The sequence below is a fragment of the Lissotriton vulgaris genome, chromosome 3_1 (assembly GCF_964263255.1).
Source record: "Lissotriton vulgaris chromosome 3_1, aLisVul1.2, whole genome shotgun sequence".
In the NCBI taxonomy this organism is placed as follows: Eukaryota; Metazoa; Chordata; class Amphibia; order Caudata; family Salamandridae; genus Lissotriton; species Lissotriton vulgaris.
In genome coordinates this window covers 1508414170-1508440652 of record NC_141689.1, presented here as the reverse complement: position 1 = coordinate 1508440652, position 26483 = coordinate 1508414170, and the positions used below count along the sequence as shown (strand labels likewise).

The 26483-nt window shown below is 39.5% G+C and overlaps 1 protein-coding gene across 1 annotated transcript in view; it reads right to left on the bottom strand.

Moving 5' to 3' along the window:
- Window positions 1-26483, bottom strand: part of PPM1K (protein phosphatase, Mg2+/Mn2+ dependent 1K) — a 69653-nt gene that overhangs the window by 23845 nt on the left and 19325 nt on the right. The window contains exons 3-5 of the mRNA XM_086961964.1: window positions 26174-26274; window positions 1639-1804; window positions 1180-1324 (exon numbers count right to left, since the gene is read on the bottom strand). Coding sequence (XP_086818090.1) covers window positions 1180-1324; window positions 1639-1804; window positions 26174-26274 — 412 coding nt within the window. The remainder of the gene's footprint in view (window positions 1-1179; window positions 1325-1638; window positions 1805-26173; window positions 26275-26483) is intronic.

Here is a 26483-nt window from a genome sequence, read left to right as displayed (position 1 = left end):
TAGGCATTCTTTGGTAATTTTATACCAACATTTAAAATAACGTCTTATATTAGTCTACGTAATAGAATTTTTGGTGTTTCCAAGTGATCTAAAATAACAGGGGTTACTTTTCAAACAATTTATCCTAGACTTGAAAGCATCAAAAAACCCAGTTGGCACTGCCAATACTCGAATTGTGACCTGCAGATCATACCAGATAGCAGAAGTGAGCATTTAAATTGTTAAACATACTTGCTTTGACCAGTAAGGATCAGATAGGAAATGCAAAAATCTACCCCAAACTTAAACAAACCCTACATTGACTCTTGCTGGACACCCAACATGAGTTCGGCCTATCAGACATGTATGGCTTTGGTCAACTTATGTACATTGCCTGGCTTGTAACCAGCAGAAATGGACATTCATGTTTGAAAAGGGGTGCACAAAGTTGTTTCCACATACCACAGACTGGCGCACTAATACAGCCAGTCTCTAGCCTTAATTTATTGGTTCGGGTTGTTAAAACCAGCTAATGCAAAAATGACACACCAACAAACTGAATTAATACCCACATGAATGTGTAGTGGTAAGGGACTCTCAGATGATCAATTTACAGGACAAGAGAGGAGAGTGAAAGATTCAGTGGTGTCAATGTTAGAAGTGGTGCCAAAAAAAGTGATATGTCCCTTACAGAGCTTGTGATTTGGGTCTGTGTGCTCAAGCTGCATTAAAAAAAAACAGCAAAAAAAAACTCTTCTGCAGAGAAAAAGGGAATGCGAGGTCGAGGAACTAAGAGGAACCAGCCAACACTGTACTCAAAGTGGTGTTTATCAAGATGCATTATTTGTACTATAGCACTTTTAAAGATGTAGTTTAATAATCAATATTATGTGCAAGCTCAAAACCTATACTGTTTTCAGAATATAGGAGTAATCCACTTGCTAAAACTCTGTAATCTAAAAAACGACACGTAATGACCTCTTACAAACTTTACTACATACATATTACCCGTTTCTGGCCACAGAAATACACCAACCTATATTCTGCTCAGAAATAATACAAGCCAATTGTTTGAGAATACAAACATGGCAAGCAAAAACACCAAAACTATACATACAATCTAAAGGTTTCTTTTTCATTACTTTTAGCTGGCTCAAGATATAAGACTACAGCCCGCTGATTGGACCATGATGTTCTTACTCTAATTCTTTTTGTTTCTGGTTCTGCGATAACGCCACTGCGTTTAAGATCCATATCGCCAATGCTCCGTGTCATAGCAAGTCGACCATTAACATGTGGCTGGCCCAGACTGTTCCATGCTACGAAGCCACCACTGTTTTTTATCCTAGAAAAAAAACACACACAAAATGGAATTAGATTAAAACTATAACACAATGCCAACATTGAAGTACAGAGCAAGATATTGTCCTTTAAGGAAGGAAATATAAGAACAGAGTCCAGCAAAACTGATTTAAAGTAATGAAGCATTTCAAAAACGAGTACATTGATTTTCATATGCTACTTAGATTACTGGCCAGTTTGCTAGAACGTCCATTTAACATAGACTGCATAGTCCCCACCCCTATCCAAAGGCTCAATATGGACCATTTAGCATCAACGTAATACAGGCACACCAAAATTCTGTCTTTTGGAACATACCGCTCCTTCTCTTCTTTTCTTTCTGGAGTATGATCAATTGTTAGCTTCACAGCTTTCCCTTGTCGACAAAGAAGAGCACGACTGTCCCCAACACTGGCCACAACCAGCTCAATGCCATCTCTCAACAAGGCCACCGTGGCAGTGGTCCCAGAGTTCAGCAGGGAGGCTATAAATTTCACACACAAAAAGATCAAATGAATCAAACGTTTTCGTTGAGTAATACACTAAATACTGCATTCAAAATAAACAAAGTTTTGTAGAAGCAACATGCATAAAGCGCTAAATGCTATACCATAGCTCAATGCAAACGGGGAGACGTCCAATGTAGTCAAATAGAAGAATAATTTTGGTTCAATAATATAACTTTTAAATGACTAATTAAATATTTAAGCCAAAGTTAAAATGAGCAAAAGGAGTTCAAGTGCTGGGCTTCCACAACAGACTAACCGTTAAATCTGAAGTAATGACGAAGTAAAAACGATTTACAAGTTCACCACTTGTTTTCCTTAACCTTACGCAGAACACACACCTTAAAGTTCTAAATTTAGAGGGCAAAAAAGTTGCATTGAGCTTGGCTTAAACGTAGAAAGAAAAATAATAAATTAACTAACGTAACAAAGTTGTGTAGAATTTTAAAGCAGGTTTTTATTTGTACACATTATTAAATATTAAAGGACTTACATTTAGCTCTTCCATTTGCTGAAAAGAGTCAGCATTCAAATGCTAAAGTTAACAGCAGTTATTGCAAAACAGAAGCAACCACTGCAGGTAAGGTCAACTTGGATAAAGGCCAAAGAAGCAGCAAAGTGGGGGTATTCTTGCAATCCTAGTGAATTTTATTAAATCAAACCTCAGTATTGTAACTGAGTGGAATTTGATAGAAGACTACTAGAAACTACACTAGAATGCGGATGTTAAACCATTTACGATACCCGGCCATATGCACATTCACAAGCATATAATCGCAGATTCATATTTTAAGACATTAGCAGTCCGATTAAATTACTTTTCCAAGATGCGTGTAGTCCTACTCTGATAAAGTAAAATTTAAGGAGAGACTTGGTCTTCGAACCTCATCAATAACAAATTCATGAGAACACACCAGAGCAGAAGACAGGAAATGGCTTCTTGGCTTCTAAAAGCTGCATAAACTATATGGAGCATGTATATACTGCATGTGCATCCATGCCTCCTACTAAATAACAGCTATGGATCCACCACAGGACGTTTGAACAACCTTTGCAAAAGAATGTGGACTGAAGCCGGGACCAACTAGAGAGAAGGGAACAGTGCATTATAGCATTCTCTTACTGCTATATCGGTATCGCCACAAATTCGGAATAAGAGATAAAGGACGGAAAACAATCATCCAGAGGAAGGCCTCACAAGCTGCTATTCAGGCTAAATTTCTGGGCAAAGTGAGCTTTGTTTCAAGAAAATGCTTCTAAACAAGACCTGCAAAATGTGTGCAGAGAAGCTCATGTTGATACCATCCAAATGCGTTCATAAAATTAGAGAAATTCCAGTAATGCAGCCTTCTCTTTGGTCACCAATCGGAGGGTGCAGAACTCTTACACTTGCAGCAACAGGGAATGCTGGGAACTATCCATAGTGCAATCTTCGAAGTAGAATCAGATTTGACTCAATAGTCACATCTTCAGTGTCACATGTCAGCTTAAACCTATCCGAGGAAACCCTGTGATGGCGCATCTGACAAACTTATTTATGTAGAATCTCCTCTACTGGGCTAGGTCCAAGGAGAAAAAGCTCCTTGGAATCAAAATTTGGAAGTTCAGAATCAGTACTTTAATTCAGCGAATTCGGTCTCAATATAAAATAGTTCAATGCCCAAAAGCACATACGTCTCTTAGCGATAAAGGGTGAAGAAGAAGTTCTAAGTATTATTAAAGCAAGTTCTGGAAATACCAACTGGGACCTTGGCAAGCACGAAGGAGACAAGAGCAGAGGCAATGTGAAACCATTCCCCAAACGCTTCCCTAGCCTTTTGGGCTATGAAGGCCTGATCAACCAGGAATGATTGCGGGGCCCCAAACTATGTAGGAGGGATGATTAACTGGGAGCAGAAGCAGAACCTCAACAATTTCCCTTTGCGCTCCCTGGTTTATGAATTCTAAATGCTAAAATCTTGAACTGTTGCAGATAGTAAGCATGCAACTAGGCCTGACTGCAAACAGACATTTATTTTGTAGAGGGTTAACATTTAAGGCATCAATATATTCTGTTATTCAGTCTCATTCATTTATCCACAATGAATCTGTATTGATCTTGAATGTCAGGTCAGAACATCAAATCAGACAATCTTTTTTCATATACAGAGACTTGCTTGACAATAACAGCATTTTTATAACCCTAGCAGAGGACAACACCTCCAGTAAATGGGGTTTTCTTAATGAAACTCTTCCAAGGGGCGAAGCTATCAAGGCAACAGCAGGTGCAGAGGCACCGGTTCCCAGGAGTCTTAACAGCCGAGTGAATCCTATTCATGTCTGTATTTCATTACCAATTCAACGGCAAGGATGGTCCATTTTTCTCAGTTACAATAGACTCTGGAGCACCCTTGCTATACCACTGGTTCCTCCAGATTTTGGTATCCCTATCAAGGATGTGGGAAGAGGTTGGGGTTTGTCTCCGATATCAACGGTTCTAGCAGATGTATGGCAACACTGATGGGCTCATCGTGGGTGCTCTGTATTTAATCTCCAATACCAACAATAAAGGGCTCAGAATGGGGCTCCCTTTAGATTTAAGGATTATGCCCCTGCAGAAGAACCTCCATTTCAGAGTTCACGGGTGGAATGTATGGGGCTGCTTCAGAAGACACGCTCACAAGTGCCTTAGCTGTGGTTAGAGACCCAGAAGGACGCAGACTGAAAGAATTGTTAAACGTGGTATTTCTGCATCAACCGCATCCAATTACTTACATACAAGTGAAGCGTCCTTTGAAAACCCCACTGCAAACACGAGGAAAGAAGTGATTACTAGCAGGTCATTCAGAAAGTGGAACTAAATACTGCAAAACCTTCCCCCGGAGGAGAATGCTCTGTCTCCTACAGTACAGGCCTTAAACCCTGGTTTCTAAATCTGCTACAGACACGTTTCCAAGGACCTCGGTACAATCTAAGAACGCAGTGAAGAGCAGATACTCAAATGACAGCCGTACAGGGCTGGAATGAAAATCAGAATCAGCTCTGGCAAACCAGCCACCCAACACAGCAGAAGACCACAACTAGAAAGGAGTCATGGTTCATGGCTGCCTGCTCTGAAAGCAGCCCTCTAGTCTGCAGCTTACTGGGGGAAAAAAAGAATAAAGGAATGGTCAGTCAGGATAAAAGCAGAGACTGCTCTTGCACATCTCCGCTACTGCCAACTATTGATGGGAGAAGAAATGTGATCGAAAAACCTGACTGGTCGTCAACAGCCCACTCAAACAGTACAAAGAGAGATAAAATAAGCTTCAGGATATTTAACTGCATTGCTGGAAAACAGGATACGAAAGCTGCGACCATATGGCTCCCATGAACTGTGGGCAGTATATGGCACGGTTGAAGTAAATACTCCGTTGAGAGCGAAGGGCAGAAATGAGAAAAAAAATGTACTACAAGAAGTTTTACTTCGAATACCAATTTGTGAATTGCAACGAACAGAACCTCACATCTTGCTGTTTCTAGAAAGAAACTAGTTCCAATTAAAAGGTATTTGTGGGTTTTAATGAGGAGCAGCCTTGATAGATTCAATTAAAGGCTTGGGAGCTTATCTCAAAGTGCCAATACTCAACAAACAATTATAAAGAAGGACTCTAGCAGCTTCATTAAAATAGCCAATAAACCTGCCTACCTCTACTGCTTTAACAAGTCTCATTTTTCGGCAGTTGCAAAGCCATTTCCCCATGAGTGGCAGACCGTAGCAAAATGTATATGACAGCTGAACTGTCAATGAATGAAGAGGCTAACCCCAATCCCTTTGGTGTTCGTATATATGTATACATCTTAATGTTTTTCCATTACAATAGACTGGTGATAACCCATAGATGTCTCTAGGTCACACCAAAAAAAGGAGTAACTGGCTATACGTGCCTCTAATATGCATGAAAAGGTATTTTCTTTCCTGAGGTAAGGATTAAAAGAAATAGCAGGTTGGGAAAAGTTAACAGCTCCTGGAATTGTAAGATCTTTTCACAGGGCGGGGGGACTATTTTTCAAGCAATGGTTTTAAATCTGACACCACAATGTCTTTATGATAACAGGGCGTCTTAGAAGCATAGCAAATAAGGTAAACTGGACAAAAGATTTTTTTTACTCATCACTAACGAGTCTTTTAAATGAGTTCAGACATTTTGCATAATTAAAACCAGATAAATGAGCAAGAGTAAAGATGAGGGATAATAACATTTACCACAGAGGCCAGCACTCTGTGAAACAGGAGAAAACGTATGTGTGCAAATAAACACAACCTATAAACAAACCCGAATTTGGGTAACATGAGAGAGACATTGTATCAACTCTATGTCTGCATACTTAGATTTGAGGTAGTCAAAAATATCTCTGCCAATTGTGGTGACAGGACAGAGGACCCAGTGATGCTACTTGTTAACAGAACTTGCTCACGGTCCCTAAGCAGCTGGTCAAAGCCCTTTCCCTGCTTCATGTTACCAAGCTTCCTCAAGGTCTGGTCAGTCAGGGAATGGCCAGTCTAATAATCCTTTTGACCTCCCTTTTGAAAGTGGTAGTCTAAGAGTTCAGTCGAATCTCTGGTATGAAAGAATTCTATATTTTGGGGGCTGAGCCCAAGAAGGTTCAGGCTTTAATCATGGACTTTCTGAATCTCGCAGACTCTAGTAGGAGGAAACTCTCACTTCTTAGAGAGAGGCTACCTCCTGAGCTACTTTGGCTGTCTCCGTGCTGTGTCCAGGTCTGAAACCAGATTTGAACTGGTCCAGCAGGTTGAAGTTACTAATGTGTTGGCACAATTGGTTGTGTACACATTTCTCTAAAAGCATTCAAAGAAACTGAATGTTCCATGGCTGGTCGAAAGTTATTGAAGTCAGTCGGGTCTGCATCAGTTTTTTCAGTGGGAGTGCCACTTTAAGGATTTTCAGGCAGACTTGGGCAATGACTTGAGTTAGCAAGGAGTTTACAAGCATTGTCGATTGGGGGTGAAAAGAGAACAGAACTTTAGTGATAGTTAAAGTCATCGGGTTGTTGAAGTGTCACCTTCCAGTGTCTGCAACGTCCATTGCTGCCCTGAGGGTGCAGTTCAGGGCAAGAAAAACAAACGAACCGGGTTTCACGTGAGTGGGAGGAGGTCGTCTCTGGTCCAGGGAAGTTAGATGATCTCCGTTTAAGCATCTAGTGTCTCTTACTTCGTGTTCGATTTTGCCCCCTTGCCCTTTAACATTCTGTTGTGAGTCTATGAGATTGAACATGATCTGGTGGTGGTCTGAAGATTCTGTTGGGATGAAGGATTCTATGTTCTGCACTCCTAACTTGGATTTTATGAGACCCAGTGTGGCCATTTTGGGATTTGTCGGTTTCAGGAATGCTCAGACAAGGCTATGGTCAGAGAAGACACTTTTTAGGGTGGATCTTGGTCTCATATTCATGGTTCCAGTGGAGGCTAAAATCTCCTAGGAAGACTACATAGCATGGAGTGAACTGCAACTGTTTTCATGATTTGTTCAAATAAGGCTATATTATCCCCTGTTTTGTGGGGGTGAGGGGGGGGGGGGGAATATGAGGTGCAGTTTTGTTCCTGCCCAGACATAGGACATCACAGGAGGAAAAGGAGAACTTCAAGCACTCTCCATGCCAGTCTATGTGGAACGTAAAATGGTTTTATAAAAAAAATAAAGCATGTGACCTGGATTTTTTTTTTTTAAGAAGGTTAAAGTATGCAAGAGTAAAGTACTACAAAGAGACACAGAAATGTACATTTTAAAATAAAACCATGGCAAGCTAGTTTAATGAAATATGACAGGAGCATGATGCGTACATTACATGCAAATAAATACCTGCTTTAAAAAATAAAAATAAAACCTTAAATCTGCTAATTTAAAATGAACTAAAAATACATTTGTAATTGTGTTTAAGAAGAAAAACAATCCTTGATTTTGGAACTGTACTGCCAAAGTATATATGCCAATGGTCAGGTGTTAATACAATTTGTGAAGAAACTCTAAAAGAAAGAGGCAGAATCCGAAATAGAAGGCTTCAGATAAGCTATAATGATTAAAATCAGACTACTTCGGGTGAATATCGTGTTGCAAAGCACTGCATGTTGCCCACTTGTGAAGGCAATGTGGACTATGATACCTTCATTTTTGATAATTTAGCAAATCAGAATTGCAATACGGAGTGTCTGTCTATAGACTTCAAACGATTTTCCATCCTTCATACCATCTCTTACAAGCTAAACAAATAAGGTAATAGTTACCCACGGGGACTTGTGGCTGAAGAGTCGCATGCGACATTATGAACGAGACCAATGTTGGAGCATCATTTCTACAGTAAATTTCTTCTGCAGCCATTTAATTGTCCATAACTTTTATATCGTCAGTGAAAAGAGTGCCGTGCAGGTTTCTGATTATGCACAAAAACTTGTGCTGTGCATCAATGAGGAAAAGGCACTCTAGCCCCCATCACACAGGGAATGTTGGGAGCCTTCACACCGTAAGACAGTACATCAGTCAATAAGATCATGTACGCTTGCTGGATGGTATGACAATTGGGTTCATACCACAACATTCCGAGAGGATACCCATCAATGAGTTAGTTATGCGACGTTTAAAAAGTGTGCCTGAAAGAAAGAAGCCAAGCTTTAAAAATTCTCTACTGGAAATCTGGCGAGGACAAGGTTGCCGGGAACAAAAGAACTGCTTGAAGAAGAAAATCTTGGAAGAATCTAGTGCTTTGAAGAAAGTTGGGGGAAACAAAAAAGCAATTGGAAGGTGTGACATGAAGGGTCCGGACTCCACAAAGCCTTTAGGAAGACTTTCAAATACTATACCTTAATACTAGGCCTCAATGAGCTGCCCCTGCTAAAGAGCCAACTTTGCTGGCAGCCTAAGTGGGAGACAAGCTCAAGTATATGCCATGAGACGATCTCTCCAAAAGCTACACCAAAAGATACATCTCATCTGTGAAACATTTAATTTCTGGTCGTGTTGCACAACTTCTGTGTAACAGGGCATTCAGAAAGAGATTGAAGATTAAAGTAGATAATATTTATAGTGACAATGTGTTTCTCACTTAAGTTTTGCATATTAGTTTTCTTCAGGGACATGGGCAATGAATTGACATTAAGTTGTTTCAAATTTAGATAGTCTGATGCCATAAAGTGCCAAAGCTTGGATAGAAGGAACACACACAGTTTGCGATTTTCGATAATTCTTTGTCAGTTAGTTACTAACTTCCTTGCAAAAGGCCCTTAAATCCTGCATTAGCATCAGTGCCTGAATTTCTTCTCCACAAGACTACATTTATTGCAAGTATAACAAAAATTACAATGTTTCCAGCAAGGACACCGGTCCATTTGGTGGGGTTTTAGTAAAACGGCTCTTCATGAGGTTGCCCTGCACGTAGGATAAATCTGGTTTTAAGAACCTGGGTAAAGTCAGTTTTCCTCTTTTCAATAATATTTTACTTTTTGTCCATCTTCAAAGAAGAACTTAACCAGGCGCTTTTGTTGCAGGTCTGGGTCATATGTTGAAATTAAAGATCCAAATTTGCTGCAGTCATCATTTCCAAAGATGATGGTGCCCCTTACCATGAAGCAATCCTGTTTTAGCCCAAAAGCTTTTAGACTGCCTTTCTCTGTAGCGGATGCCTGTGTAGCACAACTTCTCAGAGGGTCAGTAACAGTGATTAAATTTGAATTTTAGTCTTTTGCAATAGTTATTTGATCTTAGTACATAAGATACAACCTAAGACTAACAGCAGAACAAAGTGCTGCTTAAAGGCTTGGACTGTTTCTCTAGCGAAAAACAAAACTGCAATTCATGTCTCAGAAAATGATACTGAAAGGCCTGTAGGCAGATTGACGAGAAGGGGGCCAATCACATAAAAAAAAAGAAGAAAAAAAAGTGCACGGTCTACATTTCCATATTTCCTCTGCACGCAAGGTAAAGGCTCTGTGCTTATGAGTTTAATTTCAAATTTGAGATATGGATGTGTCTAACTCTTAGCTTCATAATAAGTGTGTGTGCTGATTGGGGAAGGTGCAGTGACCCCGCCGACCCCAGTTTGTTGTCTTAACCCGCCCCGTGGTATTACTTGGCCACCATTCTGAGGTAGGAGCCGTAAGTGAAGTATTGTCCAATGCTTCCGTAAAAACTCATTCCCAAATTCAAGTGATGCTTTCCAGCAAAGTGACTTTAACGAGACAAAAGGAACTATCTACAATACTTATGTGCCAACACTCATACGCCCTTTTATTTTAAAGGGATCTCTCATTCTATAATACAATATAGTAGTCTCTATCACAGTGGTCATTAACACAAGGAATTTGCAAAGGGAAGTCTTCAAGTCCACTACTTTCTACAGAAGCGGAGGAAGAGGGAGTATTTTTTTTTTTTAACACTTCCGAATATTCATCACTTTCTGCTGAGCTCGGTGGCCTTTGGTTTCAGAGCTCATTCATCTCATCTTGTGCTCAGACATTTGGTTCATGTATTGGCCAGGTCTATAAGACTGTGTTGTAATTACTAATCCCATTTCCGAAGGCTAACTCTGACACAATGTAATTATGTAACCAAGCATGTGGACATATTTGATGACCTACTCTTGTAGAACACAGCTATGCAGAGTTGGGTAGCCATTGTGGGCACAAGCCAGTCCCATTTCAAAGTTCCTACAGGGTAACATTGTGATATTTTTCAATGGTTACTTGAGGGAAGCAGAGACTTTTGCAGAGTCCTGGAACTTCCTACATCTGCTGCTACTTACAAGTATATAGTACAAACAGAAATAGATGTGTACATTTTGTTCTTACAGAAATGTCAGGTTAAAGCGCATACGCACTTCCCAACCATTATTTTGTTTTCATTCTACAATGTTTCTTTTTTCCTGTGGAGAAACAGCTTTAACCTGCACCGTGACTAATTCCAAGGAGTAGGAACTTGTCACACCCACTCCGAAGGCAGATTAACACCTACTCCTGATGTTTTTAAGAGTGTGGAACTACTTCAATTATTTGGTTCATTCCCTTATATGCGAGAGAGAGGGTGCTTAAATTTTACAGGCGTCTCCCCTTGAACATCCACAAACCATCCCTTGAGGGGAGGTCTGTCCACACACAAATTTCTTCAATATCGAAGAATATTTTTGTGTGATACATGTGGTTTACAAATGCAAATTCATCCCATTTGTACGCAACAAGATATGCAAACCTAGTTGAATCAGGCCCTTCGTTTCACACTACCAACCTCCCGGATTTGTTTGTTCTAAAACAATAAAAATACAGATTTGACAAGTGTTTATTCATTGCAACAATGAACTAATTTCTATTTTTTAGATTTTGCATTTCATTTTAAACACTAAACAGATCAATCCATGCTAAAGGGTTTTATTGTGGCCCATCTTTGTTATATAGTTCTATAAATATAATTTTGAAATGTTTACTATTCTGCAAGGTGAGAAAACAGAAATGAAACCTACTTGTATCCGGAGCCAGAGCAAATATAAGTCAAAGCGATGCCTCAGTGCTTTTCAAACGTCAAGCTGCCAGAGGACAAGCCTACAAAATACACATTATCACAAATGCAACACATGCTTTCTAAAAAAACACAAAATCATATTAGAAGGTCAGGGTGGGGGCTGGGAGGGGATTAACTCCTTTGTCTGCCTTCTCCAGCACCTTAGAATTTTCAATCAATGGCACAGTTCCAAAATCTAGGAAATCTGTTTAAATATGAGCAGCAAAGCAACAGAAACAAGATTATTAAAGCATAGCACTGGACTGATATATATATATATTTTTTTTAAGTGGCATACATTTTGTAAACATTTTTTTCCCCAACAATTTTGCTATAAAACTAAGTTCTTTCAATAGATCTTAAACACTCACTGGACAATTTTTACTTCATGTTCACATCAACTAATGTGACAGAGGGGATGTGGGACCTTCCAGTAGTCCAGGCTAGGAACCGCTGGACTCCGACACCTGGGACAAAATTTAGCAGATCTCTCTTTCCACTGAAGCCCAGCATATAGCGTCCAGGGCCTCCAGTTCTAGAGCTGCTGACCAGGTTCAGTCTCTGCCACAAAATAACACGCACAGAGGCAAATAGGAAATGCACCCAGAAACGATGTTATAACAATACGTACCTGCAACAGTGAGGAAGGTGGAACAAGCGAGGCAAAACTAAAGAGCGTGCATCTAAAGGTAGAATAATATCAATAGGCAGATCAGCAGATATTTCACACTGAATGTACTGCCCTCGCAATTGTCCCAATGTAATGGGAAACGTCGGAACCCGTAGTTCCATTACAATTTTAAGTATTCTCACAAGTCCCCATCCAACAACACTTTCACAATTAAAGCACACAAGATAAATAATGTGCAGAATCATGCTGAAAGCACAAAAGACATGCATAATTTACTAGTAAACCTAGATTGAACCCACAATGAACAGGAGTCTTGTTTCGTTCACCAGGTTATTCCTTTCCTCACTGTTGCAGGATTACAGTACAAACATTTTTAGAGCAATTTAGAACTGCATTAAACTGTTTTTTTTCAAAAGGATATTTTGCAAACGATATAGCTTTACATGCTGCACACCTCCCCACATATGGTGCCCCCCCCCCTCCCCGCCCCCTGCAGTGACTCACGTATAGGGGATGGCTATTTTAGAAGTACTCTGGTGTGCATGAACACAACAAGGCACAAAAATGCATACAACCACAGTCAGCACAACCTTTTCTCAGCTATCTTGGTATATCCACTCATGATGAAAGAATATGGATATATTCATAGATGTACCTAAAACACATTCTATGAATGTTCTGACACTCAAGTTATGGTCTGCTCTTGTGCGTTATACCGGTCTGCCTGTATAACGACAGCAGTGAAATATCTTGCATTTGCAAGCTACCAACTATTTATACTCAGTCACTGCATTATGCCCAATTACATGCAAGTAGATTCTGCGGCTCAGTTTTGTCTGTTTAGAGAACTGTAATACATACAAAACAACCAAATACAAAGCCCAGAGTAGGGTGTATAAAATTGACTTTTCAAAAATGTTCGATACCATTTTTGCTATTCCGATTGCTCTCCCCAAGTTGAAGGCCACATAATCTTCCTCTTTAGCTTCATAAACAACAAAAATGAGCAGAAGAATTAACATTTCTAGCACATTTTTTCCTCCATTATAATAGCTCTGTATTCCTGCGACATTCGGTTTACAGTGGCAGCTTAATATAACTAGTTTAAAATTTCCAAAAGGAAGGACAGGAAAACATTTGTTAGGTACACAATTGTGTGGTTTTTAAGAATGCATGTGCATGCGAGGTGGACATCGAATTGCCGTCCAGACGCAGGCATAGCTATATTGTTAATTCTTAAAAGCCACGGGGTTTCTTTTTTTGGCGGGCATTTTTGAACGTACAACAAGAGGCTTAAATGCAAAGATCACAAAAGCTCTCTTCTAAACGATAAAATGTTAGTGACGAGATGCCCAATTCGAACAGGCATGACATTGTGTGGATTGTGCAAGCTGGTTATAGTAGCCACAAATATTTAGAATATTTCCTAAAAAAAAAAAGCACGAGACATACATTAGTATTAAAATGACAGCATATTGTATGCTTTTAAGAGACTTATTTGGCAAAAAGTTTGACCTTCATCTTTCTGTATTCATAGTACAAGATTAAAAAAAAAAGTTTTCCGAACTAATTTCATCTTTACATTAAACAGATAAGACAAGATACAGTTAGACTTATTCTAGGAAGGACTGGTGGGCCTTAAATTAAAAGAGCACAGCTGTGTGCAATGCCACCATCCACCAAAGGGCAACTTGTGTCAAACCTCTGACATCTTATATCATTTCAGTCACCCTGCTCCTGGCACAGAAGAAATTTTAAAAAATTGGGGATGGAATTCTAGCTTGGCATAATTTACAGTATTTTACCAGATTCGTTTTGGTAAGAATTAAATTTTCTAGAAGTTAATAGAAAAACAAAAACAATTCTTGATCCTTGACAGGGTTTTTATTGAAGAATGAAGTCACAAGTAAAACAGGCACAGAGTTGCACACGTTTGCTTTGAGCCTAAGACTGCATCAAATTAGGATTTAGTTTTACATTTGAGCTATAATATGCTTTTCATTGAACATTTGCACATCCATACCTACTGCATTGTTCTTGGTTATGGAATAAAAACCATTGACAACGGGATCTAGCAGCCTGGGAAAACAATCACACTGAAGTTTGCTTGTTAACCTTTTTTTTCTTAAATAGACATCCACTGAGACTGTATATAGTATTGTAATTACATTTATATAGTGCTTACTACTCCTAACAAGGTATTTTCTGAAATCAAACCAGAAGAATCGAGATTTCTAATAGTGCCATTCAAAAAGAGGATCTTGAACTTGTTCACATAATTTGTATGTTTTATGGTGGGTAGAAGAGGCCACAATCAGCCTTGGGTCATGAATCTGGCTGGACAATATTCTTAAAATATGTAGCATATCCAGACATAAGATTTTCTATAGTCATTTCATTGAAGGACATTATGTTTGAAAGTTTCATCGTCCATTTGTTTATGGCATCCAATTATTTCTCCCTCAAAGTAGAGCTTAAACATAGATCTCGACCACTCGAAAACTTTTTTTAGGAGGCACACAGAAGATGAAGAGCTTTTCATATACTTCAGAATAAAGGTTACAGTGAAAGATTACTCTGGTGACAATCAATATAGTGCCAATTAAAGCAAAGTCCTGCGTATTATCTTCAGCTGAATTATGAATTTAATTTTGTTTAAATCTACTTAATTGATAAAATTACAATTATTTAATCTCACTTACACATCAGAATAGGCTGCGTCGCAAGCCTGTCTAGTTTTGGTCTCATTACGTTTGATGCAATGGAGTGCAGTAGAATTGTGAAAGCCCTACCATATACTTGAGTTTAATAAATGGATGAGGTTCATTCATCCTGTGGCTATTCCATCTCCTAGTAACTTCAATGTATAGCCTTTTCCTACCAAGAGATGCTTGGAAAAAGCCTATTTTTTTATATACCAAGATATTCTGTAGAAAAGTTGCTTAACAAACTTCTGAAATAGCCATGGTTACACATTTACAAGCAAACCCCCACTAAAGACCTTTAAAAATGTTCTAAAAGTCCCCAACAATGCTCACTGGCACGAAGAAAAGAACATATGTCTAGTCTAAGGAAAGGTCCCCTGAACAGCTTAAAAAACAGACCATCTTTCTAAAAATCACACAGGGCAGTGGAGTGAAAGAAACCTCTGAAGCTCGAAATAGAAACAGAGGCTCTGACTAAGGCAGACGCAAGAAACAAATGCTTGCACATTTTAAACACACTGACACATCTGTGTTGATAAAACAAAAGTATAGGTCACTGCTGGGCTTTAGCAAGTCTCAAGTACAAGAACTGAAAAGCTTACCTTCAACGATGCATCTCCAGTGCAGGACAGCTTATACAGACGGACAAGATTATCCTAGTTAGCAAAGAATGTATAACAATTTGGGGGGGGTCGGGGAGGGGGGTGGACGGTCTTGCCCATAAACTTTGCTGGTTGTCATTTTATTCTTTCCACCGTTGATGGTAAAGCGCTGCAATATTCAAGTTTTTTTAAAGGAGAGGGGCAGAGATATTTAACTGAATCCCATCCTAAAACAGCAATACCAAGGAAGCTACTTCACATAGCAGAGGGCGTTTCATTAGGAGAGATGCCGTTTAGCCACTATCGCTACTACTTAGTCTACAAGCTATAATACACTTAAGCGAACACTCCTGAAGCATTTAACGAAATTGTGAATTTAAATAAAAAAATTACATAGCGGATGTTTGAGCTAACGCACCAGAAGATAGAAGTTCTGTGCTTCAATTAGCAGCTGTACCCCTGTAGCCCATCTTTCGATCCCGAAGCCCACACAAGCAACAGACTTATAAATCACAATAAAGCTTTGTTCATAAGGAACATCATTTCGAGTCGTCTGTTGCTGAGCCTATACAGGGACTTCACCTTCTCTAGCATTTTGTGAGTACCAACATGCCTGCACTGTCTAAGTGAAGGCCCCAGCCAGCACGTCACATTCTTCGCTGTTATAAATTAGAAGGACATCTAGAGGCCAGACAAAGGTCACTGAGCAAATTAACAAAGATTTTTGAGAAACAGTCATGTTTGATTGGAGTCGAGGAAGGAGGTAGTGGATTGGAAGCAGCTGGATCCCATCACAGACCTGGGTGAGATTCCCATCGCAAACGTCAATCTCTTTAAGGAGTGTGGCTGCACAAAAGTAGAGACATATGTAGCAAGTGGCTTTTATAAATAGAAACTGTGCAACAACTATGTTGAAGAAGAATAAGACAAAAAGGTTTTGGAACTGACTCATTCCTCAAACCTAACCTGCCTGCCCATAAAGAAACCCCTAAGTGTCCAGCATCTGGCGTTTTTGTGAGTGAGCAAGAGCTACCTACTACCCTGAAAAAGTAGGAGATCTACAATAAATTACATGTCAGTTTCAATGCAAAATTTGGAACATAGAAATAGTAATTTCGGCAGTGGAATCCAAGATGGAGGAAAGAGAAGAGCAGTTTGTTGGACAGACATTGCAGAAATTCAAGGAATGTATTGTCGCTCTGGGGTAATCTCAAACCATTGCAGAATCCTCCTTTGGACAACTGCTTTCCTTCCAGCACTGTGCAATTCGTACTTTGAATCAGAGTAGACTTGATGCTTGAACAAATTCTTACAAAGACATCTAAACCTGTAATCGGGCTGACACATTGCAAGTGCCAGGTGGTGTGCTGCCATAGGCGACACCACTACTTAATTATGTAATAAGTAGCCAAGGTAGCTCCAGAACAGTGCTCCTTGAATAAGGCGTCAAGCCACCCACTAAAATTCTATCCGGTAGAGAAAAAGGGGGTGATACACCAGTGCAAGTCTTGAAACTGACCGGGAATAAACAAAAGGAACCATAACATTTTACTTAAGAGGGAAGAACTAAAATCCGCTCTTAAAAAGAGGACTAATGGGTATATAAAAAATTTTAGAATGAAAAAACACAGGAGCTTCAAAACAGAGATACACCAGTACCAACTAGCTACCACATAGGAAGGCAACGCTTGTTTACCAACACATGGGGAGCCTGCTTGGCTCTTCCTGAGTATAGGCTAAAAATTAGGACTCAAGTCGTCCTTTGCTTCCCACTTAGTTGAATCCACAACTGATTTCATCATAACTGATGTGGGATCTTTTAAACTTGGTGACATATGACACTTCTCTGGAACCCTGCTCCTATTCACTCTGCTTTTCTTGAAAATCTCATTTAGGATTCCCTCACCAAAATGGCGTTGCACTGTACTCTCCTGATGAGGAAGACTCGAGTGATAAATGGTTAGTAAAACTATGGTTGCAGTGAATACAACTGTTTCTGCCATGGGTAGTATCGCAGAGCAAGCACAGCCAAGGAGCTGTGCTTCAAAGGCTTCAAATATTACATCTTCAAAGATGAATAAATAATGAAGACTTAATAATTAGCAACTGCAAAATTTGTAGCAAGGATGTAAACCCGTTACCTTTAGCTTCCTTGGTAATCACTAGGGTAATTCTTGGCTAGTCAGAAGCGTTTAGGTTCGAGTTGAATACACAATCATGCAAGCTGTCAATTTCTGTGCATAAAGAAACTTCCACTCTTAAGCGGAAGATGTTCTGCTACCATCCCAGACAGTAAAAGGATTAACACCTTCAGCGCGACGCGAATTCTCGTGCTGTGCTGAAGGTTCTAATGAGCCAACGGGCTCATGACGGAACGGTTCCGTCATGAGCACAGGCCAACCGACGCTCATGACGGAACCGTTCCGTCGTGAGCATCGAAGGGGTTAAATAGAAGTTTGTGAAGTACATCTCCGAGAAGACAAAAATGTTCACTCATATACAAAACAGATTCCTGGAAATAGACAAAATTGCAAAGCATGTATAAGCCAATCAGTACTTCTTAAATTAGGTGGCCAAAATATGAGCCAAATCTACCATCCAGAATTTTAGAATAGTTGGTATAGGCGGTTTTAAACTATTCAGGATAGATCGTAAGCCAACTGCCCTTTGTGGTTTGGTGAGAAAGGATTAAGACACCTAGGAGTAGATGTATCAAAGGGTTTTACCCATTCTGTGTCTATGGGAAAATATGTTCAAACATAAGTCCCCTAGTGAACTGTTCCGAGAGGACATCAAATGCTTTCAACCCCAAGAGCTTCTGAATTTCTTGCTCGACTGGCCTAGAGCACTGCTGTAGAAGGTAAAAGGAGAGAGAAGAGGCTCACAATAAAAGTCTGTGTATGATCCAACCAGTGGATAGACTTTTTGGTAGAACTACACCACCAGTGGAACACGCTACTACAACTATGAAACTAACAAAATACTATGCTTTGGGAAACTACTTCAAGCACATGTTCTTTAAATGTGGATCTACGCCTACTTTGTTTTTATAATATTCAATCCTACCCCACACAACATTACTTGCGCCCAAATACATGCGCCATACTGAGAATCAGTCGTCAAAATGCCAATAATTTACACCCCAACACAATTAATCAATTTTGCCTTCTTCTCAATTGCCCTTGGTCCAATTGCCCTTAATCCCAATTGGCTTTTCTGCTTCCGCTCCATTTACTCAATTGAAGTCAGACAGCGACTTCACATTACTATCCTTAACTCTAGTGTGAGATTCCAACTGCTCATAAAATTTGACCCAATGCATGATTAACTTGCATGTATCACTTTCAGAGTGTATGACATAACTTTCACTCGTAAAAACGTCCTATCTTAAAACATCAAGGTCAAATGACAAGGTTTCGACAAGGTCACTGGTTATACGTTTTCTTCAATAATGGGGCTAATGAACAACTTAAAACAAGGTACTATACAATTAAGTGAAAGAAAACGGTAGGACAGCTTACACCCTGTAATCTGCAGCAGCACATCTAACAAGCATTTACAATGCAATAGGTCTCGCAGCATTAAAGTTTGAGTTATTGGCATTGTGTATGAAAATGCCAATAGTTATAACTTTTGCAAATGTGACACCTATAGCATTTGTAATGCAATAGGAGTTGTATTTACGTGACTTAGATGTATTGATATTACAAATAACAATGGCTTGGTTCATTTTTTTAATAGTTAATACTTAAATAAAAGTTATTGTAATTGAGTCGGTGGAAGGGTGAAGTGGGTGGTGTCCCGAGTGATGTGGTGGTGTCCCCAGAGTGATGTGGTGGTGTCCCCAGAGTGATGTGGTGGTGTCCCCAGAGTGATGTGGTGGCGTCCCCAGAGTGATGTGGTGGCGCCCCCAGAGTGATGTGGTGGCGCCCCCAGAGTGATGAGGTGGTGCCCCCAGAGTGATGTGGTGGTGCCCCCAGAGTGATGTGGCGGTGCCCCCAGAGTGATGTGGCGGTGCCCCCAGAGTGATGTGGTGGTGAAGGGGTCTCCGATGTCGAAGTATGAAGATGCGGCTGTCAGTGTAAAGCGCAGGTAGTTCAAAGCACTGGTAGAGCAGGCTGGCGGTGAAATACTTTAGGAGGTACCACGGTGGGGTTGAGGAGGGAAGTGAAGAGGCCTGAATGACTAGCGAATGGAAAAGTACTTCATGGTCACTTTGCTTTCCTGTAGAAATTAAGTATGGACATCCTACCTCACAGAAATGCATTTCAGGATGTCAAGAAAGGTTGGTGTTAAAAAATAAATACAAATTTGACACAAGTGCAATAGATTCAAAGTGAAAAACGATAAAAGACAGGAGCATTGTGTTCTAGGGTTCTTCTTAGTGCGGCTTACAGTCACTGTGCTATCTGAACAGATTGTGGACATCCTTAAGAGGCCCTAACGTAACAATTCAGGTTTTTTGGATAGCTACATGCTATGGACACAATTATCTTTTTTCATATTGAAAAATGATTTGGGCAGTAAAATTGCAAAGTATGGGTGAAACCCATTTTAATTTTGTAACGGGTTCTGAAATATTTTGTTACAGAGTTGTTTAATAGAAAGCAAATGTGGACTTTATATAGGCAATTTTTGTGCTAAACAGAGATTCTTTCGCTTGGCTTTAAAAGTGTTCCCCGTCCAATATATGAATAGGTCTAATCATTGTTTACAACTGTTAAAGAATTTCCTATGATCGAGAAAAACAACTTACCTATCTAACATTAGTATACCAGTGTGGGGCAGAAGGGAGAGTAAAAGTTGCTTACCTGCAACAACCATTCTCTGGTAGATGCATGGTCCTTATGTCATATTTGGAAAGCGTGGTTGAATTTACATAGGCTCATCTCTCGGCACTGCTTTTCTCCCTACAAAGAAATTAAATACTGCCTGACAAGTGGGAGGCAGGCCAGGGTTGGTCTCTGTGTTGGATCTTTTATTTTACTTTCAAGGTCTCTCAGAGGTCTTGGAAAGAAGTTGTGATCGCATTTACTGCAGTACATTCCTAGAGCGATGATAAGAGCTCTGGAGGCATACGTGCTTGGAGCCAACAGGATGTCAGTGTACATAGGGCTCCATAGGTGCATTTCAAGGGTCAGATTAGAAGATGTACTCAAATGAACAGGTTATGAATGATTACCTGCTTTTGACAGCCAAATTTTTATACATTACGACCACCATTTACCCAACAGAAACCAAATCTAGGTTCAAGCATTTAAGCCATAGAGGATTTTAGCAATGTGTTCTACAGAGGGTGTTAAATGGACAGCATCAAAGTATGATGCCAAAAGTGAAGCATCATAACGCAGGATTAGATTTCTCCATCAGGTTATTCACTGCAGGAGGGTTAAACAAATATACAACGATGCACCATTGCTGTGAAAAGTGTTCAGTAACATGAAATTTAGAAAGGCTGAAAGCTTCCTCTTGGGTAGGGAAGGAAAATCCCTGCCAAAAAATGTACAATGTCTACATAAGGGAGTAAGACAAGCTTCAAGACAGGCACCCTTGCTTGTACTCAAGACGAAATAGGCTGTAGAACTATTCGAGGATTCTGTGCAACCCAGAGCGGAGAAAGGGGGGCGGCTGCCCCTACTGTGAATTCGGATTTAAATAAATATCTACAGACTTATGAAAAACTGAAAAAGAGAGAAATATCCCGCTGGTGGTAGGTGGCCTCATTACGCCGATATCTTGAAATAGGCAGAATTCCACGAGGACTCTTAATAATGATTTCCCCTTCTGCAGAAAATCCTGATATAGAAATGCTTGAGGAATGGGCTGAGAACAGTGCTGGAAGCTCAAAAAATATGATGCAAATACTCCTCAAATATGCTGAAAAGGAACGACTGGAAGTGATTGATAAATTGAAAGAATTAAATGAGACACTAAGCAAACATGATGAAAAACCCAGAATTGATCAATTTAAGTCTGATTTAAAGCCCAAATTAGAAAAATATGAGAAACGCATCAAAGACAGAAAGTCTACTAAATTCATTATGAATCAGGGCGGATTTACACATTTGCCAAAAAGTTTGATATGGCTAGACGCCAGAAAATCTTCAGTGGGCAAACGGTCCAAAAAAACACCAATCCAAAGTGATGCAAGCTCAGAAACGGGCTCAGAACAGGAATCTGATGATGGAAGTCGAAAAGGGCTAAATGATGTACGACTACCAGTCACTGATGAATTCCGTTTTATGATCATGGAGCAACAGTCCGACCATCGCACGGGGAAAGGAAGAGGATGGGGAAGGGGTCGAGGAAAAGAAGACAAAGACGAGGGGGTGGGGGGTACAGGAGGAGCACAAGGCTGGCAAACAAAAAGATCCCTGCGCTCGAACACCAAGAAATAGCTACAACTACTGACAGGGACTCTACAATCATCAATTTGAGCTCTGTGACGCTACCTCAAGAGGTAAAATTAGGCCTTTCCTATTGTGACACAAATGAATTTAATTATCCTAACAGTAGGATGGACCTCTACCGGTATATTAGGAAACTCAAAACAAAAATGCATGCTGCGAAAATCAGCAACCCTGGATTGAGTTTTGAAACGGAGTCAGATACCCCTCTGCCTTTCCTCAGTGTCAATGAATTACCAGCCTTAACGGATATGATAGCGCTAATGGATGGCACCTCCTGCGGAGAATGATGATAATATTGAACAAGAAAATGACTTGTTGGCTAGTGACCAAACGCCGTTCAGAGCTGCATCAAAGTTTCTTCCACAAACTCTGAAAGACAATGTAGATCTGTTTGGCGAAAATGTAACTAAAGATCTAAAGAATTTATATTTTCAAGAAAATCAATGGAAATATAAAATGAATCCTAGGAAAGCACTCTTCCATAAAACGGTGAAGAAACTACAGATGGAAGATGGCCTCTTAGTGAAACCTTCGGATAAGGGAGGGAACGTAGTTCTTTGGGGGAAAGAACAATATAAAAAAAGAAGCAATGAGTCAACTGCTGGACCATAGCTGCTATAAGAGAATAAGCCCCAGAGAATATGAAAATGTGACTGGAGTTTCATGGAAGACTGGACCACTGGAAAGAAACTCGATTGCTTAGCTGGGATGAGCATAAATTAATCAAACAAGATAATCCAGTGGTTCCAGTCTTCTATATGCTACCGAAAATCCATAAAAACTCCACTAGTCCACCAGGGAGGCCCATTATTTCGTCTTGTGGAAGTCTATTTGAGAATGCATTGCGTTATATAGACTATTTCTTGAACCCTATTGTCAGAACGCTCCCCTCCTATTTGAAGGATTCTACCGATTTTTTTAAATGTATTTTTGACATTTTTTGGGATCATGCAACTATGGTTCTTTTGACATTAGACATTTCAACCTTATACACAAGTATAAGACATGTAGATGGTCTTAGAGCATGTGAGCATTATCTAAATAGGAGACCGATACGCCTTGCCTAACAAAACAGAATGATCCTTAAAATTATGGAATGGTGTCTAACTAAAAATATTTTTCTCTTTGGCAGTGATCTGTACATCCAGGAGCGGGGGACCGCGATGGGCACCTGCTTTGCCCCCAGTTATGCCAATTTACATCTTGGCTACTGGGAGGAGCAGGTGCTCAGGGGGGGGGGGGGGGGGGGGGGGTCCCCTTGATCACTGGTCGGAACATATCCTATTGTGGGTCAGGTATATTGATGATGTCTTCGTGCTGTGGCAGGGCACGGAGACATCAATCGATCTTTTTATTGGGGAGATAAATCAGAATTCTCTAAATTTGAAATTTGTGAGGAATTCAAGTAAAATATCTATAGACTTTCTCGATATTAGGATCACTCCCTAAACAATAAACTAGAAACTACTGTGTTCCGTAAGAGCACTACTGGGAACTCAATCCTACATGACAAGAGCGCCCACCCAACGGCTTTAATAAGAAGTATTCCGTTTGGGGAATATTATAGAGCAAGACGCACTTGCAGTAGTGAAGAGCAATACAACGTAATAGAGACTGAGATGACCCAAAGATTCATACAAAGAGGATACAAGGAGACGGTCCTCAAAGGTGCTTCTAACAAAGCTAAAAGGTTGAGCAGACAGAATATACTTTTTGAACCATCTAGAACTCAAAAACTGAATAAAATGCAGAAAGATCAAGGCACTTCAAGATTCATAACTACATTTAACATCAAGCATAAGGAAATAAGAGCTATCCTTAGAAAACACTGGTATTTGATTAGAAACGATCCAGTGCTAGGCTCGAAGGTAAAAAGGAATCCTGAAATAACCTATAGGAAGCCCAAATCCTTGAAAGATCTGGTTGTACAAAGTGAGTTCACAGACAAGAAAAGAAGCAATACTGACTGGCTGAAACCTAAACCTGGTTTTAAGAGATGTTTTAAATGTAAAGCGTGCCAGCATGGAATGAACCGCACAGATTTTAAAACATCTCTTAATAAGACCGTCAAAGTTAGAAGTACCATTACCTGTAAGAGTGAATACGCAGTATATCTACTACAGTGCCCTTGTTCTAAGATCTATATCGTTAGCACTATTTTACCAGTGCACCAGCGAATCCTTCAGCACAGAAGAGCAATTGTTAATCAGGACAGGTCCTACCCTGTGGCTCGACACTTTGAATTACATCATCAAAGTAACCCCGTAGGTCTGCAATACTCATGTATTGCAGAGGTCCCAAAAAAGAGGAGAGGGGGAGATAGGAAAAGCGAACTCAGAAGATTAGAGACCTATTTCATTCTAGAGTTTAATTGCAAAGAGCCACAGGGTTTGAACGTGGATGAGGACCTTTACACATGCTTGAACTGATTACTTGTAAATATGATGAATTGATTTTCCAACCTCGAGTACACCGAAACTGTATCTTTGAAATTTTTGTTAATGCTTTTAATTGACAAAGAGTTTCAATTTTAATAGTGTTATTTTTTGCTTCTCTTCTTTTAACTGCATGGACGGTAGTATGTTGTATAAAATTGAAGTGGCTTAGTGAGAAATGAAATGAAACGAGTAATGCTTTTTAAACTATTTTATGCACAGACACTTTAGATCATTTTTTGTTGAAGTGCAATATGAGTGGACTGTTTACACATTGAGTACGAGGTACTGTTGTTGAAATATAAGCATTAGCACTTTTGGAAAATGAAACGCACTTTAGCACTAGCACTTTATTGTCTTCTATTGAATTATGTGTATTCTATAGAACAATGTTTACAGTAAAAGAGTATTAATATTTACATAAGCACTTGCACTTTATGATTGATTAATAAGGTCGGTTTGATTAAATAGCGTTACCAATTGTAAAACTTCCATTTCGGATTAAAACAGACTAGTATAGCCACATAATTAATCAAGGTACGGTTCAGTCGTTTAAAAGGTTAGATTGTATGGCAATTAATTGTGAAATATGTTGGTATAGCAAGTTATAATCCCAGAATTTTCAAAGGTTTCATTTGTTTAAATAAGGCACTTGCCTGAATAATTGTGGAACCTCGTTTTGTGTTTGTAACCTATGCACTTGCACACAATTGTAAAAATGCTTTTTATCGAGTTTTAATATCGTATTAAGCATGTCTTTTAGGATTTTAATATTTTTTCACTTTTATACTGGCTTTTATGCGAAATAATAAGTGTTTTTATATTTTTGCTATACCAATATCCCATTTACTTACATGTGCTAAAATGGCCGCCAGATTTGTAGATAACTGAACTGACCTATGTATGTCCTTTTACAATTTTTACTACCTCATCCATGTACTAAAGAAGGGCGTAATGGCGACGCAAAACATCGTGATCAAGGGAGCTTGACTCCCGAAACGCGTTGATGTAACTGCTGTAACTAAAATAAACAAGCCTGAAACCAACGATACCTGTGAGTGCCGGATGATTTCCATTGGTAAAATTGGAGCAGAAATCCTATTTTGAATATATATATATATATATATATATATATATATATATATATATATATATATATATATATATAAAAATATGAACAATGTAAAGCGCAGTCTTCTTTCTAAAACGCCATTGTAAACTGGAGGTAGGTCTGCAAATCTTTAGTACAAATGTAGCCACTAGGTTGCTAAATGGCTGAATAGACAAGTGCAAGTCGTGGGGTGGTCCACGCAGTAAGAATTGAAAGCCTAGGAAAAGCTGCATTTGATTCACATGGCACAGAGGGGACACCATCAATATATTTTATTGAAAAAGGAGCAAAACAAATTTTGTAGAAGATTATATCCATCCTAAATGGCAGCAGATGCATTAGCACAGTACGTAGTAATCTGGAATGGGTAAGAAGTGAGGTGTAATGGATGAATCCTCACATGCCTCGAAAGAAACCCCATAAAGCCACTAGCTCAAGACTATGGTCTAGAAGAGAGATCTATGTATTTTAAGGGGCTAGTGAAAAAAGTGTGCCAGAGCTGGTAAAAACGAGGATCGAGTGGGTCATAGCTGAACTAAAATGAAGACAATATACATTTTGATGTAATGTGTTCAAATCAGAGATTTATAAGCGTTAATGACAGAAACAATCACATCACCAACTGGACCACAATACAGCCTAACAAGAACACATACAACCTGGACTATTATGTCGCCCAGCTATGGAACATTTTAATTTTTACAATAAACAGCACATAATAAATAATACTCTCGATACAAAAAAAAGTTAGTTAACGGAATGGCCAGAAAGTGCATCTCTTTCTTTGGAAAGGGAATGATCAGTTGCATTACATAAACAAAAGACTGACTAGCAGGTTTTGATATCTTACTCCCCAGCTAACACATCTGCTGTAATTTAAACCTCCAAGTAAGAAGTATAACATTCTGCCAGAGAGCAGCCATTCTACCTACCATCGACTGTTGTGCGCATGTGTCTGGCAAACGCTTTATCTATGTCCACAAAAGATTTCATCAACACCTTTTCTAAGTTTTCCTCTTGTGCCAGAAGTTTTCTGGAAAAGGAAAAAAAAAAAAAAAAAAAAAAAGGGGGTGGGGGATTAGATTAGTGCAATCCAAACAATTTTTACAACTTCGTTGACAATATCGCAAATAGTGGGCACTAGTAAAATGAGCTTCACTAAATATAAATATTAAAAAAAGAAGTCTTAAAATCGCGGTAGGGAGCGGGATTGAATTGATTTTAGTAATGGCACGAACAGCA